This window comes from Apium graveolens, chromosome 9, assembly GCF_009905375.1.
Source record: "Apium graveolens cultivar Ventura chromosome 9, ASM990537v1, whole genome shotgun sequence".
NCBI classification, from domain to species: domain Eukaryota; kingdom Viridiplantae; phylum Streptophyta; class Magnoliopsida; order Apiales; family Apiaceae; genus Apium; species Apium graveolens.
The window spans coordinates 286,209,340-286,230,804 of record NC_133655.1 but is presented as its reverse complement, the minus strand read 5'-3'; the positions used below and the strand labels follow the sequence as shown (position 1 = coordinate 286,230,804).

General features: G+C 32.4%; 1 protein-coding gene across 2 annotated transcripts; it reads left to right on the top strand.

The window, feature by feature from the left end:
• Window positions 1–7,128: 7,128 nt before the first annotated feature.
• LOC141687178 (uncharacterized) lies at window positions 7,129–13,465 on the top strand. 2 transcript variants are annotated; one of them, XM_074492367.1, is made up of 5 exons: window positions 7,129–7,395; window positions 7,558–7,597; window positions 8,506–8,582; window positions 10,378–12,000; window positions 12,109–13,465. In XM_074492367.1, the coding sequence occupies exons 4-5, from the start codon at window positions 11,270–11,272 to the stop codon at window positions 13,187–13,189; spliced, it is 1,812 nt and encodes a 603-aa protein (XP_074348468.1). In that variant the 5' UTR covers window positions 7,129–7,395; window positions 7,558–7,597; window positions 8,506–8,582; window positions 10,378–11,269; the 3' UTR covers window positions 13,190–13,465. The 2 variants fall into 2 exon arrangements, with proteins under 2 accessions (XP_074348468.1, XP_074348467.1); XM_074492366.1 differs by having other exon boundaries at window positions 8,731–12,000.
• Window positions 13,466–21,465: the final 8,000 nt, after the last annotated feature.

The window sequence follows — 21,465 nt, the reverse complement described above, 5'->3', positions numbered from 1 at the left end:
TTTTATCTCACTCAGATGATTTTATGAAAATGCACGAAGGTTAAATAAATCCTTATTTAAATTAAATAATTCCTTTAAATACATAAAAATGTCACAGAGCACACAGTCATGCACACAGGCAAGCAATCACACATATACAATCATCTAACGACTCAGGTCTGATCACAAAATTTATTCTTCTTTACTCTTTATCCCTTTTTACGCGTACCAGGTCACGTTCAGCCTGACGGCCCGACGCTCAGCGTTTCAATTATGCTTCCCATTATCTTTATTGATCGACACGTCACTTAGGACGAAATACTTTACTTACACATTCATTTCATCTAATCACACATGATTCACATTATATATATATATATTAACTCCTTATTGGGACGAGTTCCGTTCTACTTGACGGCCCGACAACACAGATTAACTCCTAAGCTGACTCTTTAAATTGGAACGTCTTTATTTACGCTCCTAGATTCTAATATACAACAAAGACAATTAATCCTCACTTTGTCTCATAATTATAATCACTTCATATAAGACATACTTTATCGACTTAATTACGTCGCAAAATTCTCAGTCGTTACATCTCCCCTATGACCGGTAACATAGAACATATCAAGAAAAGAAAACTATGAGCATAGACAAAAAAACCCTCCTAATAATGCAGTGCTCTTAAAATATTTCCAATCATTTGAGAAAGCCGAAGGAGGTCATGTACCACAATGACTTAATATAGATGTTATTAGAGTAAAAGGGCTTGGGAATGTATGATGTATTCTAGAGAGATGAATGAATGTTTATTTCTGTTCAAGACTTGATCATTTCATCTCTTTCTTTATGGTATCAGAGCTCTGAATCTTATTTCTTGAATTTGATTGAAACAATTCATCCTTGAAGATAGAATACGAAGTGATACAATCATAACAATTGCATTTAGAGTTTGATTTCTGAAAATTGAAACTTTGTTGAATAGTGTTGAGTGTTGATTGAGGATAAAAGCTTGATTCGAAGAAATTGAGGCTTGTTAATAGCGACTGGAAGTAGATTTTCATTTGCGGATATGCAAAATCCGTTGTTTTTGCATCGAAGCGATGGATTGATTTCAGTCAATGTGTCGAAGCTGCAAGGTGCTAAAGATTATCGTGTTTGGAGACGTTCGATGGAGATTCACTTGGCATCGAAATGTAAGCTAGGGTTTGTGAATGGATCTGAGCGACCAAGCACAACTGATATAACTGAAGCAGTGCAGTGGGACACCTGCAATAGTATGGTAATATCCTGAATTCATAACAATATTTCTGATTCGATTAAGAAATCGATTTTGTTTGTCAATTCTGCTACTGATGTATGGAAGTTGTTAGAACAACGATTTCAGTTAACGAATGGTTCACGAAAATATAGAGTTAGTCAGGACTGGTTTAGTGTTAAGCAAAACGGATCAACTCTGGTAGAGTATTATACATCGTTGAGTTCAATTTGGGAAGAAATTGATGCAATGACTGTCTTACCAGTAATTAGTGTTGTTAGTGATGAAACTAGGTCATTCTTTAAGGCAATAAATGTTTAGAAACAGGAATCTCGATTATTTCAATTTCTCAATGAATTAGATGATTGTTATGCTGCACAACGAAGTCAGATCTTGATGTTTGATCCACTTCCAATTATGGAAATGGCGTGTTCTGTGATTCAACAAAAAGAATTACAGAGAACTGCTCTTAATGATGTTGGATATGAAGTGACTACTATGTACAGCAAAACATATATTGATGCTGACAAATTTAATGTATGTCCTGAATGTGGAAGAAAAGGTCATGGTCGTGATGATTGTTGGAGGATGATTGGATATCCAAAGTGGCATAATAAGCATAAGAGAACTCGATCTGTTAGTCAGAATTGAAATAGTTCAGGACCACCAGGAAAATAGAATCAAATTAAAGGTGGACGAAAGGTGGATGTAGCACATAGTTGTGATGCACAGAGTGATGACAGTGGCAGTTTGGGTGAACATGTAGCAACAATGTTCTTAATATTTTGTTGACATCAAAATAGTTTGAATAAATCTTAAAATTGCTACTTGAAAGTCAGAATATGCATAGAGGGATTGAGGATATTGATGCTCCTTTTTTAGGCATGGTGTCTACCTTGATGATGTGTAACAATACTAAGTATGCTTCAACATAATGGATAGGGGACAGTGGTGCCACAGATCACATGATAGCATCCTTGACCTTATTGACAAATGTTAAACTTGCACATGCTCATTATACCATCAAATTACCTACCGGAGACAAGGCTGTCATTACACACATTAGTAAAATAAAGCATGATAATGGATTAAAGCTGATGGGAGTTTTGTATGTTCCAAAATTCAATCATAACTTGTTGTCAATTCACAAGTTAGCGTAGGACAATGGTTGTCATGTAATGTTCAATCCTAATAAGTGTATTGTTCAGAACTCTGTCACACATGAAGTGCAAGCAGTGAGAGTTTTACATAATGGATTGTATTATCTGAGATCTGGAAGTGAGAAAATATGTAATAACACAGCCTGTGGAGGAACTGAGTCTCAAGTCTGTAAAAATGCATATGAGCTTTGGCACAATAGACTTGGCCATGATCTAGCAGCTAAGATAAGAAGTATACCTCATCTCAACGATATAATTGTTTATTCAACTGATCAGGTGTGTGTGACTTGTCGATGGCTAGGTTCACTAATCTTCCATTTTGTGTTACTACATCTCATGCTTCTCAGTGCTTTGATCTTTTCCATGCGGATATTTGGGGACCATACAAGGTCTGTACAAGAATTAAGTACAACTACTTTTTAATGTTGGTGGATGATTGCTCCACAATGACTAGGGTTCATTTGTTGTCAAATAAATATGAGTTTTCTGGTTGTTTTACAATGCTTTGTTAATCATATTGACACTGAGTTCTCTAGTAAGATTAAAATCTTACGCACTGATAATGCCCATGAGTTTAAGGACAAGGCATGTATTCAATTCTACAATAAATCTTGCATGATACATCAGACCTCGTGTGTTTACAAAACGCAACAAAATGCTCGGGTTGAGCGTAAACAGCGATATATTCTGGAAATGGCTAGGGCATTGAAACTGCAACCATGACTTCCACTTGAGCACCGGGATGAGTGTGTACTCAATTATGTTTATATCATAAATCGATTGCCATCCTCAGTTCTCCAGTATGTTTCTCCTTATGAAGTCCTGTATAAGAAACTACCAGATTTTGATAGTTTCAAAGCTTTTGACTATTTGGCTTTTGATGGTAATACCACAATTACCCATGACAAATTTCAGCATAGGGGAACTCATTGTGTGTTCATTGGTTATCCATGTACACAAAAGGCTGTCATCTATTGTCTTTAATTGACAAGTCGATCTTGGTCTCGATGGATGTTATATTTCAGGAATCGATTTTTCCTAACAAGAAAACATCCAAGGCAAATTATCTGCAACCATTACCTTTTTCAATGCCCGACTCTGCTCCTGTTGCTTGGGACTTTGATTATTGTTACTCTTCTCAGGATGTTTCTATCATGTCGCCTGAAACTGATCAGGATACTCCTGTTTTCACTTCTGACATGCATATTACTCATTATTCTAATTCTCCTAGAAGGTCTACTAGACTGAAGAGAGATCCAATATGGCTTGATGATTATGCCACAAATCTTGCTCACAATGATGTGATAAGCCAGACGATTGATGGTCAATTTTTTTACTTCTTGACATCTCTGACTACTGCAACTGATCCTACTTCATTCAAACAGGCTATTAGAAAACAATTTTGGATTGATGCTATGAATTCAAGCAGGCCATTGGTTGTAAATGGTTGTATAAAACCAAATTTAAGCCAGATGGTATTGTTGATCATTTTAAGAGTCGATTAGTGATATTGGGTTGTAAATAAATAGGGTATTGATTATGGGGAGACATTTGCCCCAGTTGCGAAAGTGGCTACAGTGCGTACTCTATTAGTAGTTGCAGCAGTATAGAACTGGTTTGTTGTTCAAATGGACGTTACAAACGCCTTTTTACATGGTTACCTGGAGGAAGAGGTGTACATGTCGTTGCCATAAGGGTACACTGGTCTGGGCAATCGCGTTGGAGGAGATTTGCAAGGTGTGCATCCTGGCATTTCTGGTGGTAGATTGGTTTGCAAACTAATCAAGAGTTTGTATGGTTTACGGCAGGCTCCACGATGTTGGTTTAGTAAACTGACGAGTACACTAAAAAAAGATGGTTCCAAACAATCCAAGGATGATTATAGTTTGTTGACAAAAGTGGAAGGTAGTTTTATTACTCTTATCCTCGTATATGTTGATGATTTATTGATTTTTGGTGACTCTGAACAAAAAATTAATGTATTCAAGCACATGTTAGCTAGAAATTTTCACATGAAAGACCTTGGGGCTGTTAATTACTTTCTTGGTTTAAAGTTCCATCGGTCAGTTAGTGGTTTCTTCCTCTCGCAAAAGAAGTATCTGATGGACCTGCTTAAGGAATACCACATGGTTGAAGCTAAACCCAGTAAACTTCCAATGCAGACCAAGCTTAAGTTGGGACCCGACAAATGTGTTGTGTTGGCTGATCAACAGCCTTATCAACGCATATTGGGAAAACTTATCTATCTCACGTCACACGACCAGATAGAGTTTACCATGTTCATATTTTGACACAGTATATGTAGTCCCCTACTTTTGAACATTTACAAGCTACAAAAAAGTTGCTTCGTTACTTTGCTGGTAACCTAGGCCAAGACATTCTTCAGCTTACTGTGATTCCGACTGGGCCTCATGTGCGTTATTTCATAAGTCGACATCAGGCTACTGTATTCTCCTTGGTTCTTCACTTATATCCTGGAAAATAAAAAAAGTAGTCAGTAGTATCTAGGTCGCGTGCAGAGGCTGAATATCGTGCCATGGCTGTTGCTAGTTGTGAAGTGACTTGGATGCATTCCTTGCTTCATGATATGGGTCATACTCACTTGCCTCCTACTATTTTAAAGTGTGACAATAAGGCTACTTTGGCGATAGCAGCAAATCCTGTTTTGCATGAGCGTACTAAACATGTAGAAATTGACTATCATTTTGTTCGTGACAAAGTGGTTGCTGGTGATATTGTTACTCAACATGTTCCCTCGTATGCTCAAGTTGTTGACATGTTCACAAAACAGCTCACTGCATCTCAGCACTTGTCCCTTATGCGCAAACTTGGTGTGGTTTCTGATGTTTCTCTGCTTGTTCCTGACTTTTCTGCTTCTTCACCCCGATCAAGTTTGAGGGGGAGTATTATAGTAAAAGGGTAGTATGGTCTTTTCCTACAAGGCATATTAGTCTTTCTATATCTCAAATATGTTATTAGTTAGTTATAAATACTAGTTGGTAACCCGTGTGAAGCACGGGCCGAAATTAAAAAATAGTAGTATCACATTAGAATTTGCATAAAATTTAAACTCATAATCCGTGCAAAATACAGATCTAAATATAATATATAAAATGCTTTTAAAATATGTAGTTAATAAAGTTGAAGTTAAGTGTAACTTTAAAATTTCACCGTATAGTTCTAGTTATGCATGCACCTAATTATTTACTTATATAAATCTCACATGTTAACTTACTAATACGATTATTTTAAAGTAAACCGACGCTTATATTTTCAGCAACAAAAAAAAAATTAAGGAACATAAAATTTACAGAGAGTAAAAGTTAATTTTTGTCAATTGAGATTTTATTACATAAAATTTTAAAAATACTTGTATAATTTTTTAATGAGTACCAAGATTTGGGACCTAAACATGGTTTCGCTTATTAGTATAGATAATTGATAACCCGTGCGAAACACGGGACCGATACTAAAAATATTGAATTAATATTTGTAGAGAATTATTCATAATCCGTGCGAAACACGAATTAAAATTAATATATTAATATCAAATATTAAATTGGTACTTGCAAAAAATAGTTATGTAGTTAAAAAGAATCGAATCAGTTATGAAATTTTCCACTATAATTCTACTTTTGCATTGTTTTACTTGATATAAAAAAAAATCTAACATATTAGTTTTATTTTTGTGAAACGAATTGTATCTCTATCTTATGAACCAAATATCTGTTCTTTAGACAATTTAATATTAATTAATATAATTTGATAATTATATTATAATTAGCCTTTTCAATATAGTTTATTTAATATTACTTAATTATCGATAAAAAATATTTTACAAATTAAAAGGAAATAGATGTTATTAAACTTAATTTAATATTACTAAATATAATCTAAATACAGGCCATAAATTTGTTACTGTTAAAATATATTTTTTTTAATTTAAAGTATATAAACGTTATGATGGACGGTAACAAATACGATCGTTAAATCAATAATTTTCAGTTTATAACTTAATAAATGTTACTAAAGTCATTTGCTATTACTTAATTATTTTTAAAATAATACTACAGAAAATAAAGTTTACAGAGAATAGAATTAATTCGTGTTAATAGTTTACTTTGTAGTTAGTAGTTTTTCAAAATAAAAGTAAATATATGTTATTTTACTTAATGTAACGTAACTTAATAAATTTTTAATGAAATTTATAAATAAATAAAGTTTACAAAGAATATAAGTCAATTCGTGTTAGTAGTTTGTAGTTTTTCTAAAATTACAAATAAATATAAGTTATTTTACTTAATTTAACGTAACTTAATAAATTTTTAATATAATTTACAAATCGTTTAAAAAATATTTTTATTTTGTAAATTAAAAAGACGATTGGATGAACACTAACTAAAAAGAAAATAAAATTTATAAAGAATAGAAGTCGAGTTGTATTAAAAACAAAGTTGATAGAGAATAGAAGTCAAATTACACTACAAGAAAAATGGTAATAGACATCACACATTATACATCGGTCAGTGATGCCACTGATGTCCAAAGCGTAATAGACATCACCCCGCATTTATTTGACGTCTTTCTATTTTTAAGACATCGTTTATTTGAAAACCGATGTCTTAAGTTCAATTTTAAAAATTGAACGTGCGCCTTCCCAATTCATTTCCCACTTTAACCAAATTTTGACTCCCTCCCTAACCATTTTTCTTTCCCCCCTTTACATTCAGATACATTAAATAAAAACTAAAAACAAACACCTCATATTATTTCTCTCTATCTCTCACACCTTTCTCTCGATTCCCTCTCTCTCTCTCTCAAATCTCACCATCAAAGACCCTAAATCTAGTCTTCTACTCACCCAGTTACTCACCTCTATTCTCTTGACTTTTACTTCTCAAGTACTCATCCAGTTTGATCTTTTCAAACTCCGATTCGATGAGTGGATAAGGTTATTTGGTTGACTTGGCTGGATTGATTATTTTGAACCCTAATTCGGTGAGTAAATATAGTAGATTAGCATTTATAAGCATATTTGAATTTGAGATTTTTTAAATTAAAACCCTAATTTTGAAATTGGGGTTCTGCTTGTAATGTATTGTATTTGATATAAAAATTAAATTATCAAGAAATCTAACCATTATATCTCTTGATGTACAGGCCTCGGATGATGTTAACACTCATGGTGCTTCCTGTCCAGGTTTGATATCCTAATTTGAATGAAATAGGTGTTTGTTTGACTGCAGTGAATAATTTTGGTTATGTATGTTAAGATAACTACAAACAATCAGCTATATAACTCTTATTATTTTGTTTGAGAGAAGCATAATATCAATGTATTGTTCATCTGTTGCATGAATAGCCGGATATGATTGTTAGGCATGACTTGTGAGTTATACATCTCTATTTTGGTCATTTTTTTATTAAAAAAAAAGTTGTCTCAAGAAAAAAGTTAGCCAAAACATCGCAACCACGTTACAAATTTAGAATACAATTATTGAATAAATCCCCAAGGCAGCCACTGGAAACAAAAAATAATGTTTATTCATATTTTTGTATTTAGTAATGTGTGTTTTACTCTGTACATAACCTGCTTCCTGGTTCGTGGTTGTCTGTTGTAACTCCTGATTGTTATACAGTTCATGATCCTCCCACAAAGGTAATCTTTTTTGTCATTTGGATTTAGGTAAGAAATACTAAGTTTAACTTGTTTTTCTTTCTCTCTTACTTTCCAAATGATAGGTAGATGATTAGGAAAAATTCCTTTAGCTAGTTTCCTTTTTTCTTACAGATTGTTACAATTGTACATATGGATGATATATTCTTTACAGTTTAGTATTTTCAACTTACTTTAGAATAATCTTCAAATTCTTATGTTGTGAGAACCATTATGTGGAACTCAAATAGTGAGGTGTCATTTCATTAGTTATTACATTATAATATGTATACAATATAAAATATTGGTAGACAATTTCTCCTTATTTAATTTTTTTATAACCCTGTATTAGAATTTGAATTGCATTTGTGTAGTGGTCACGTATCTGATGTTTGTTGCATTCAGGGTTTACGATAATGATTATGTGATGGGGAAGTATTTCTCTGTTTCAGGGTTTGACGTCGTCTGGATATTTATTAGTTGTTGGTGATGATAATCAAATGTGTGAGCTTCACCCAGACAGCAATAGGTAATCATATTTTATTTCTTATAGAGACACGACTCGCATAGAAGCCTACATATTTGTGTTGCAAATATTGTAATACATCTGTGATGTTTACTTAATATTTACTATAATTACTATATGAAATGTCTCAATCCGAATTAAATTCTTTTAGATAAATAGCTATTGATTTGCTGGGTTGGAAATATAGTTCAAATGATACCGATGCCACTCATCAAGTAACACGTATGATTATTTAGGTATCATTTATCTTATCTCAGCCTTCTATATTTATCTGTGTAGTTCTGTTATCAACTTTTATAAGCTCTCATTTCTTTCTTTTTTTGTGCGTATGGCTTCTAGTTCGTTGGCCTGCGTTGCAGTAGTTGTTTGGCCTGTGTAGTAACTATGATTAGTGAATTAGAAATGCATGTTCATGCACATTTAAGGCCTTTTAGTTGCTTCATTTGCGTAATGCAGCTGCACGAGAATATTGTATGGGATAAGGATTTATGTAGTTTATACACGTATTTAAAATGTGAATTTAACTGCATGAGTTTTCCATCCTGCTTCTTTCATGATATAGCTTTCCAGGCTCCAACAAATTTATAGTAAAGTAATATATTTTTCTTTTTCGGTGTGAATTTTTAAGTGTCTTAAATGCTAAATTTTTAAGTTTCTTTCTATAACCTTATGACAAGTAAAGGCTTATGTAGATTTCAGAGAGACTGTATATTTGAAATGTTGTTCACTTATGGAATTATCTTGTTTGATACGGTTATACCTAGTCTTTTCTATTAATTTTTTTTGATAACTTTGCACCTTTTCCCAGTTTATGTAATTTTTTGTTGTTACTTAACATGGTCTACATCTGAGGCATAGTCTATTGGAAAAAAAAAGAGTCCAGCAAATTTCTTGTGCTTATTCTCTTGTTTTCTGTTATCATGACGGCTCTTTCCTTTGATGCTTTAAAAGATAAAGCTATTAGTTTATACAATTTGTGCCATGTGAAAATTACAGAACAAGTGGTAATGTATCACCATCCACTATGTATCTTTTCCCTGATCTTCTTAACCTTTATTTATTTTATTGTTTCTATCTTTGAATCCAGCATTGGGTCTTTTCTCCTCCGTCTGTTGTATTGTCTTTAATTTGTAATGTTTTCTGTATTTTTATTATAGAAACATATGTTTAATTTTATATAATTGCGACTTGTTGTTCACTGATGATGTAGATGTTAAATACTTGCGACTTGTTGTTCATCTCTTTCTTTAGATTTGTTACAATACTTGGATCCTTCGTCATTTTATAAGTAAAAGGTAACTTCTACCTTAGGCAAAGAATGCAGAAGACTTTATTTTTAAGCAACCACTTTTTTTTGCCAATAAGGCCTAAATAGCATGTAGTAATTGGTTTGATCGGAATATCTTAACCTGCAATATTTTGTCATTTATTCTTTAGGTTGATTTGGTGATGAATTGGAATAATAATGTAAAAGCTTATTACTTGTGTCTGAGGTTTCTTTGTAAACTTATATGATGTTTCTTTGTAATCTTATTGCTTAACTCTTCAGTTTGACTCTTATACATATTCTTACTTGTCACTAAATTATTCGAATGCAGAAAATTTTATTTAATTATGTTATTTTACTTGTCAGCAATGTATGAAATTCAAAAATTGGGTTAACTACTTAATTGTATTATAAATAGATAGATACAGATCTTTCTGGGTGCAGTGTAGTTGTGTGAAATCTTTCATACTTAATAGATATTTCATACTTATCTAGAAATATATTCTAGTAATTGATCATATGCACTAGCAGCACTACTGTATGCCCAGCTCCAAGGGACAAACAAATCTAATCAGTTCTGGCAGTTGAAAAGCCCTAGTTCACAATAGGGTTACGTGAATCCAAGGAGGAGGCAGTCGGGTTTGTCAAACAGAAACATCCGCTACTCAAAGAAATCGAATCGGAGATATCTAATGATATGTTCAGCGGCGACCATGGGTGTACGGCGTGGTCTGTGTGTGTTTTTCGAGAGAGTGGAAGAGAGAGAGAGGAAGAAGAGAGAGATGAGATGGTCGGGTTTTGGCCGGAATTTGGGTTATGTTTCGTATTTGGAAAAACGGATTGGAAGATTCGGATTGGAATTTAAAAGATCCGGGTTCCAGGTCACTAGATTCTGAAAACAACTTCCTTATGAATCCACACCTTGAGATTAATGTGAACTGCATATTATGCAAGGAATATTAACATTAATCATAACAAATTACAATACCTCACTTTCTCTTCAAATCACAATACCTCACTTTCTCTTCAAATTTTCCCTCCAAATTACAATATTCTTCCATTTAAAAAGTTTGCATAAAAATACCAAACATTATATTTAGTTAAAAATTTGAAATTGCATCTATCTTTTGCTAAAACAATATTATGGTCGACAAAGATGAGAGGCGTGTGTACTTTTTTGCAATAAAAGTAACTTCTCTCTTGGGCCAAGAATGTAGAATACTTCATTCTTAAGCAGCTACTTTTATTAGGCAAAGGAGACATAAATCTTGTGTCTGAAGTTTCTTTGTAATCCTAAATCTTCAGTATGACTCTTATGCATATTCTTACTTGTAAAATCTTGCATAAACATTCACATCTCTCTCCCAATCTCTCTCTCTCCCTCTCTCCCTCTCTCTCTCGTGTATTCGTTTTATATACATAGATGGGAGAATCGAAGCTGATACTAAATGAAGCCGAGCCTGTTGTTGGTAAGGATGTAGAATGTGTTATGTGCACAGAGCCAATAAACAAACTCCTAGACGCATTTTATAGGTGCAACACTTCCCTTATCGATGGTAGTCCATCAACTAATTGTGTTGGTTTCTTTATGCATAAAACTTGTTCTGAGTTGCCCTTAACATTTACACACCCTATGTACCCCGAACAACCTCTAAGCCTCCGTGAGCGTCCATCTAAAAAACAACTGTTTTGCTCATGTAGAGTTTGTGAGGGTGTTTTCCAGGGCTTTATGTATTCTTTTGACAATTATGATATTTGCCATGTGTGTCTGAAATGCGTAAAATTTGAACTTAGACCTCTAGAATACCGTTTCCGTTGGCATCCAGGTCACAATCACCCATTAACCTTAGTCGAAAGCCCAGCTTTGTTCCAATGTCATGCTTGTAACACTACAGCTACTGACTTGTCGTATATTTGTACCACATGTTGTTTTTATATACACAAGAGTTGTGCCAATGCACCCATCATCTACCAAAGTAAATTTCACAGCCAACACCCTCTCATATTAAACTACTCTCTTCCCCAAGAACGTGAATTTTTCTGGTCATGTGGCATCTGTGATAAATTTATAAATCGCAGCAACTGGGTGTACTATTGTGCAAATTGCAGATTTTTTGCTCATGTGAAATGTGCTTCATCAACAGAGATGTTGAGGTTAGTGTATTATTTATTACTTATTAAAAGTAAATTCAAGAAATTGGTTATTGTTGTTTTACTATGAGTTATTCTGACTGGGTTTTGTTCTTTCTTTGGAATCTATAGAGCAACTGACGATGATAGCGGAGAGTCCAATTTGATGCACTTGCCAGCGCATGATGAAACATCACTGAATAAAATGATGCAGCAGTGTATCATGACCAAGGCAACAGATGCTCTCCTGCATAAATCTGCGGAGCCTTCACCTTATATCAACCATTGGGGCCATGAACACCAGCTGGCGCTCAGAAACAAGAGCGCAAAACCTTCAACCCTCGACTTGAATCAGAAACTAGAAGATAAGGAATTGCTAGTTTGCGATGGGTGCACTAAGCCAATCTTCTTGGTTGATGATGTATTCTATGAATGCAATTCTTGCAATTTTTTTCTTCACAGGTCATGTGCCTTGTTTCCGGAGAAAATGGAGCATCACCTAGCAGGCAAGCTGGTTGGAAATAAATTCAATGAATACAACATTTTCAGATGCCGAGGTTGCTACATTATTAGTGATGGGATTGTGATGTGGAATGAAGCAGCCTGTTTTGACATAGGGTGTGCTTCATTACCCAGAAAAATCAAACATGAAGGTCATCGTCACACTCTTAACCAATTAGAGTGTCCAGATGATAATTATTGCAGAGCCTGTATATGTGAAAATGTAGGAGAGAAAGAAGCTATCATGTATGGATGTGAAAAATGTGGATTCTACCTACATTCACAGTGTGCGTTAAGGCCGCGCCTGGTGAAACATAGATGGGATTCACATCCCCTCTACTTGATTCTGTCTCCCCAGAATGTAGCTGATCATCCTCACGAGTACGACTGTGAATATTGCTCCATAAAGATTGACCCAAGCGGTTGGTTTTATCACTGCAGTACTTGTGATCTATCATTTCATATTAACTGTCTTGATCCATTTGTTTGGGTCTCCAATATGAAGTTCGGTGCTACCAACATTCACGGTGACTCAAATTCTCACCAACACAGCCTCACATTGGTTCCAAATAAAAAGAAGCGAAGGTGTCAAATATGTGGGAGGGATGCATTTTGTTTGCCAGTTCTTGAATGTTCACCATGCAATTATATAGTGCATGCTTATTGTGTCGGGAAATGCTACACTTCCCAAAACCGTTACTTCGGTAGTTAATATATAATTGGCTATTCTCTCGTAAATGAAAATTATATGATGGCTAAAGTCAGAAAACTCTTCTATCATGAAGCGTTTTAATGTTTTGTTTCAATGTTTTAATAAAATGTGCCCTGAATAGCAGGTGTGAGTCTTATTTGGATATTGTTCACCGGTGTGTATGGTGCGCCTTGTAACCTCGACGAGGTATGCAAGCCTATGGTGTTGCTTAAATACGAACCCCAGCACATATACTCTGACATGTACTGAGACGAAAAACCTGGTTGGAAACCTGTTTTTACCCCGAACTCCAGAAGATGATTATCTGTCATAGCCAAACTGTGACATGTATCTTTTTTATCGACTACACAGTTAAGCACTATAAATCTAGCAAAATTATCTATCCATCGCAACGAAGTTCGTTGCTGAGAAACACAGGAAGAGACTCTTCAAACTAGAGAACCGGACGGAGCCGAGTTTTAATCGAGCCGAGTTTTGATCGAGCTAAGGTTTAATTTTTTTTTGACGAACCGAGCCGAGCATTTTTAACGAACAGAAAACCGTGTTCGAGCCCGAGCTCGTCAACGAATGAGCCGAACACGAGCTTGTATCAAACAACATCGAGTCGAGTCAAACCGAGCCACACACGAGATTTCTCCATCAAAACGAGCCAAGCCGAGCTGAAATGAAAAATTCTGGTCAAAACACCGGTTGACTGTTAAAATAACAAATCAAATACATTTTTTTTTCTAAAAATTTTGATATATCACTAAAATATATTGATCCTAACATCCTTATGGTTGGATCATTCATAAATATTTTTAAAAAATTAAAACATTAATGTGAGACTAAACACCACTTAAAAGTATTGTTCAAACCGTTAACTGATTGTCAAAATAACAAATAAAATAAATTTATTTTTTTCTAAAATTTTTGTCATATCACTAAAATATATAGATCTTAACATTCGTACGGTTGAATCATTCATAAATATTTTTAAAAAAATCAAAACATCAATATGAAACTAAACACTAGTAAGTAGTATTTGTCAAACTACTAATTGACTGTTAAATAACAAACCAAATAAATTTATTTTTTAATTAAAATTTTATCACATCACTAAAATATATAGATCTTGACATCCGTACGGTTGGATCATTCATAAATATTTTTAAAAAGATAGAAACATCAATATGTTACTAAACACTAGTAATAAGTACTAGTCAAACTACTGGTTAACAGCTAAAATAACAAACAAAATATATTTATTTTTTTCTAAAAGTTTTATTATATCACTAAAATATATAGATCTTGACATCTGTATGGTTGGATCATCTATAAATATTTTTTAAGAAATTGAAACATCAATGTGGGACTAAACACTTGTAAAAAGTTCTGGTTAAACTAGGTTGATTGTTAAAATAGAAAACTAAATACATTTATTTTTTCTAAAAGATTTACCATATCACTAAAATATATAGATCTTGACATCCGTACGGTTGATCATTCAAAAATATTTTAAAAAAAATCAAAATATTAATGTGAAATTAAACACTAGTAACAAGTATTGGTCAAACTAGGTTGACAGTTAAAATAGCAAACTAAATACATTTATATTTTTCTAAAAATTTTATTATATCATTAAAATATATAGACCTTGACATCTGTACGGTTGGATCATTCATAAATATTTTTAAAAAAATCGAAACATCAATATATAACTAAACATAAGTAAGAAGTACTTGTCAAACTACTGGTTGACTGTTAATTAGTAAACCAAATAAATTTAATTTTTTATGAAAAATTTTGTCATATAACTAAAATATATGGATCTTGAAATCCGTACGGTTGGATCATTTATAAATAGTTTAAAAAAATCGAAACACCAATCTGTGAATAAATACTAGTTACAAGTAGTCAAATCACTTGTTAATTATTAAAATATCAAATTTAATTTATTTATTTATATCTGAAACTTTTTTCAGATTACTAAAATATATATCTAGACATTCATACGGTTCAGTAATTGAGAAATATATATATATATATAATCTGAATAATATTCATAATAATTCAATATATAAAAATTAAAATATTTTCTTTTGAATTTCTTTCGAGCCGAACTCGATCCAAATCGAACCAAGCCGAACTCGAACCGCGCTCGAGTCAAACATGCCAAAAGCTCGGCTCGAGCTCGTTTTCTTAACAAATACATTTTTTGTGTTCGAACTCGAGCTCGAGTCATTAACGAACTGAGCCGAATTGAGCTCTTAACGAGCCGAACTCGAACTTGTTCGCGAACATCTCGGTTCGCGAATAGCTCTACTTCAGACCAACTCATGGTGTAGTTCAGTAGTTCCACCCGAGATTTAGTGCTTGTTTGGCTAAACATCTTTCCAACTTAATTCTGCTTAATGGACAGGATTGTGTTCTTACGGAATGTGACAAGTTCAACTCTTGACGTGTGCATGTAGGCCTGTCAATGTAGCGAAAATCCGATCCGATCTGAGACCATTTTAGCGGATATGGATCGATCTATTAAAATTCCTATTCAATAAAAAAATCTGATTATAAATAGAGCGAATATGGATTTAGGCCGACTCGTTAATAACTCAATCCAGTACATATATATATATATACTATTATATTAAACATGAAACAATGAAAATTTTGTTGGTAGTCGGTCTGGTCACTGTAATTATAGTAATATTATTTAAAATAAAACACTTCATAGATAAATATTCAAATAAAATAGTTGGTTGAATTTGCAGGCTCATGCTAAAATAAAATAATAAAGACTCATCTCAAATAAAATAAAAATTTGAAAGGAAATTTGTTTGGTCGATATAATGTCATTGGGCTAAAATAAAATAATACATATTAACAATTCAGTCTAAAACAAAATAATATTCATCCCGGACTAAAATAAAATTAAACAAAAAAACTAGGTATAATTAGCGGAATTTGATTGATATGACGAGTCTGAACCTAAAACAAAGATTGGATTCCTCATGCTAAAACAAAATGATAAATGCAATCGATTTGACTAAGAAAAATATATTATTGAATCGGGTTAGAAACAAAATCAAAATTTAAAAGGTAATTCGTTGATCGATATAATGTTATTATGCTAAAATAAAATAAAATAAAATATATCATTTATTTAATTTAAAACAAAATAATATTCACCGAGTCAAAAATAAAATTAAAAACAAACTAGATGTAATTAGCTGGATTTTGTCGATCTAAAAGACATGTGGTTAAAAAATAATGTATATTATTGATCTATGCTAAAACCAAAATTAAATTCAAACTAAAGATAATTATTATATTATTGATTCGGGTTAAAATAAAGTTAAAATTTATTTAATTCGTTGGTAGGTATAATATAGGTTTAGAAGAGTGGGATAACAAGGATCCCACCTTAATAGCCAAAATACTAAAGTTTTATAGTTGATTTGTGTATACAATATTTGGAATTGTATAAATTACAGGTTTTCTTTAATTCTATAACATACATATTATTTTAATAAAATGAAAATAGAGTTGATTCCTTTGTTGCATTTAGAGATGCACAAAAAACCCATCGGGCCGGGTTTTATTCGGACTTTAAAAACCCGGCTTTTTTAAAAAAAACGGATCAGGCCGGGCTTTTTTAAAAATCAGGCCGGACCGGGCTGGGCTTCCTAAGAAATATAAGGCCCCTTTTAGGCCCGCGGGCCGTGCCGGATCAGGCCGAACCGGGATTTATCCGGACTTTTTATTTATATATTAAAAATTATTTTAATATTTTATAATTCGAATTATGAGTAGGTTAAATACCGGAGAAAGTAATATCTTGATATATTAGATAGAGTATTTAGACACCAAATTTATAATTATTTTTTAATATAAGATATAAATAATTATATATACCTTAATTGTGTATACTATTATAATATAATATTTTAAAAATCATAAAAAATATTGAATATTTTCAAATTTTATATAAAAATTTCTATCTTTTAATCGGGCTTTTAACTGGGCCGAACCGGGCTTTTATCCGGACTTTTTTAGATCCGGACTTTTATCCGGACTTTGTTAAATCCGGGCTTTTATCCAGATTTTTCGGGTTTCGGGTTGGGCCGGATTTTCGAGAAAAAGGAGATCCATTTAAGGCCCGCGGACCGGGCCGTACCGGGCTGGGATTTTTACGGATCTGGTTTTTCGAGTTGTTTCCGGATCGGGTCGGATCAAATTTCGGGTTTCGGATTTTTTGAACATCTCTAGTCACATTATAATAGCGTAAGACAAAAATAATCAATATAACTCATTTGGGCTAAAACAATTATACAATTAATTCATAGTAAATCAAAATTAAAATAAGAAAATAATTAAATTAGTTAAAATAAAATAATATGTATTTTTAAATTTAGCTTTTAATTTAAATATAATTATCTTTTATAAAAAATACCTTTAAATATCAATAAAATTTTATATTTCAATCCTTACATTAATTTTTTAAACTAAAATATCACTAACTTATACACCCATGTGTATATTTTTAATTATTATCAAATCATATTAATAAAATTTCAAATAAATAAATTTTATAGCTTAAAATTTTTACTTCAAATTAAATTCAAAAAATTATATAATTAAAAACAATCAATGCATCGCACTGGTTTTAGGCTAGTGTATGTGTGTGTATATATATATAATCTCTTTTTCTTTTTATAATTTAGATTTCTTATTCTCAATCAAGGCTAATAAAAGGCACATTATCTATAACTAGCTTTGAAGCCCGTGCAATGCACGGGCATGCTCTAGTATTCACAAATCGGTGCTCTATATGCTGAGGTTTATCTTGGTTGTTTTTAGGATCAGTTGCAATAGAATGTTAGTATGGTATTTTTGTGATAATGTGAGCTGCACTGGCATGTTAATGCGTCTGCAATGTGCATTTGTAGAAGCACTGATACCCATCAAACAGAAATGTACAGCCGGTTACATTAGCTGGTTACATTTTCCAGATGTAGAAGGTAGAAGCTATCTTAATGTTTGGGAACACATTAGAGATTTAGCAGCCACGTTATTGGTTAGTAGGTAAAGCTGTGGTGAAACCGTTGAGAGGCTGGAGGAACCAAATGAAGAAATAATATTTGTTTTGGGAGCTGTGGACTTGTGTACAGTGAGCCTGTGTTTATCTCAAAGCGTGTGCGCATAAAAGCTCGTGTTATTTGCTGACAAAGTATAGCTCATGTTTTTTAATGATATTGCATTTCATTTACCGAGGCCCATGGGACACTTAGAAATAAAAGTAAAAAGGTATTAATGAAGGTCTGATGTCGAAGTCATTATAATATCATGGTGTTAACTTTACATACAGCAAGGAAAATATACCATTTGGCGCCTCACCGGATGATGCTTCAAAATTCAAGAAGCATCTAAATGTATCAGTTGATCTATTTCTGCGCGGCAAGCAGGACAGGAGAACCCCATATTTTTGCTGTTGAGATAATTTAGACATAGACATGCATCCATCCATGTGGAAAATGGATTTATAAAGAATCAATATTTGGTCAGGAAAATATATGACTGCTTCCTAATGATATGAAAGTGTTTATGGTAGATATATTTAAAAAGATATATTTGAAATGCTTGTCAATTGATATTAGGTCTATAAAGATACTTTTGTGCAAGATCTAGTTGATGTATTAGTACACAGAGTTATGCCTGGTGCAAAAATATAGCAAAATAAGGGGTATTCATTGGAGATGCAAACCAATATTTGTATTAATACAGAGAGTTATGGCTGATGTTAAAATGTAGTAGAATAAGGTGCATTCATTGTAGATGCAAACTAATATTTTTGTTAAAATACGGTACTAAGGTCTGGGGTACCAAATGAAGGAAAGGGCAGAGTTTGACAAAATTATATTAGTGCCTGGGGTGACAGAACTATTTAGTGTGCATTATTAATTATCAAATTAATGATATAAATAAGTGAATTTTAAATATAAACTAAAATTAAATATTAATTTTAATATTAATAATTTTAAATTTCACTAAAAATTTAAAAAAAAATTGAATAATACGTCTATAAAACATATATATTAAAATTTTTACTAATTAAAAATTATAATAATAATAATAACAAAATAAACAATATTAATACATGAGAAATTTGAGTACAAAATAATGTTATTTATAAGAATGGATAGTACATTTAAATTATAATAAAAAAAATTTGCAAAATATTATTGATGGTCGGTTAATACCATGTGAAGTCTAAAGTCTCATTTGCAACAATCTGAAATAAGGAATGTGTATCAGTTTTATTGCTTATAGTAATATTTCCAATATTCTCAACTTGGTTATATAATTTATTTGTAATATTGAGTTAAAACATCTACCTGAGTATTTTTTGGTGAGCAGTCCAGTTATGATGACAAATGCTGCTTTCTCATTTGTAGAAGCCAATGCTTCATTGAACTGAATCGCCTTGTCTTCCCATAAGGACACAATCATTTCAGTTTTCCTGCATACTCATTGATTTTTAAATAGTGTGTACCTTATTTAAAAAGGGATAAGGTGGCCGTGAAACTATCAGTGATAACATGTGAACAGTAGAAAAAAAACACATGACCTGTCATCAACTAACAGAACATCCATTTTTCTAGCCCCATTTGAGGCATGTTCCAAATTACTGAAGCTTTTGACCATACCAATAACATCTGTAGAAATGTGATATGTGATTCTTGCATTGACATGTGTGTATTTAAATATATAATTTAAACAAATATTTTTTGGTTTGTTACCTATGAAATTTGTGGTGTCCCACAATAGGGAGGCTGCACTCTCAAAGCTTGTTAAATCAAATTTGAATCGAGGTATGCGCCCCGTGTCCTCGACGGGCACTACCTTTGTTTTGTGGTCGAAACTTATTGATTTGTCCATTTTGATTGCCCTGTATTTTTTTTTAGCAGTACCACCCGGAAGGTTGTTATTGTGTAAACACCATCTTCTTTGAGCAGTGGAATGTAATCTTCTTTTTGGTTGTTCCAAATTGTAACAGCGATTTGAGAAGACTGTTATTAGCGAGATTTGAGATGGGTTAATATATAAAGGTCTTGTAATAGATTTTCTCACAATGTTAATAAGTAAGAGGACATTAGTTTTTCTGAAAAGGACGGAGGAATTTACCTCCTTATCGACGAATACAACAGCCGTATGCAGCAGTGTTTGTGTGTCCTTCTTGGTTGCCTTGGGAGAGTGAGAGTGGGGGTTTAGAGCAGAAATCATCGTGTAGGTAGGCGCCATAAGTTTTGATATGTTATAGTATGGTAGCAGCTATACTTTGTGTATTTGTTGAGTACTGAGTCTAGATTTTATATGGTGGCACTTGTGTAACCTACAAGAAATATTTAATTGTAATTAATTTTTTTTTGTAACTGCCTTCAATTAGTCATGAGGTTACTGCTGAAATTATAATCACTTTAATGTGTGCATTCAATGTTGTAACGCCTTATATTTGCAATTATTTTAATGTATCGAGACAATACTTACATTACATTAACATAGGCCATGGTGTTTTTCTGGGTAAGTTATATTAGCATTGATTCCATTATATTTAGCAAGTTTTTTCATCACCTTTACAAATGTAATGATTTATTATTAAAGGTATAAGATAAATTTGAGTGATAATGTTATGATTTATTGTTAATAGGCCTGAAAATGGTTATTTGTGTGGATGCATGGCCTTTCAAAAATAATATCACTATATTGTACTATTTGTGTTATACCGAGTGCTTTTTATTTCTCCATTTTTATTAAATCATATTTTTGGCTAATTATTTGTTTGTTAACGTTTCAACACTCAATTAGTTGTTTCGTTTTAATCAAGTGAATAAAAAAATTGTTAGAAATGACGATTTGTAAAGAGTATGAAAGGGCAACCATTTTTAGACCTTAGTTCTGCATATTTCTTTTATGTTGTTTGTTATGATAATATTCTCAAGATTTGTAAGGAGGAAAGTTAGAAAAAAAATTATATAATTATTTTATATTAATAGTAACATTTACTATGTGAGGTGCAATATTTTTTATTTCAATTATTTTATTTTAATAGTTGTATTTATTATGTGAGGCAAAAAAAATTTTGAAGATTTTATTTATCCCTTTTTAAGTACATTCTATGTTCAACTTTTGGCATTCAGTAATACATATTTTAGTTAGAGCGGTTTAATTTTTGGAATTAAAAATTTTATTGTATATGTTCAGTCATGAAATTAAAAAATTTAATTTTGGCCATATCG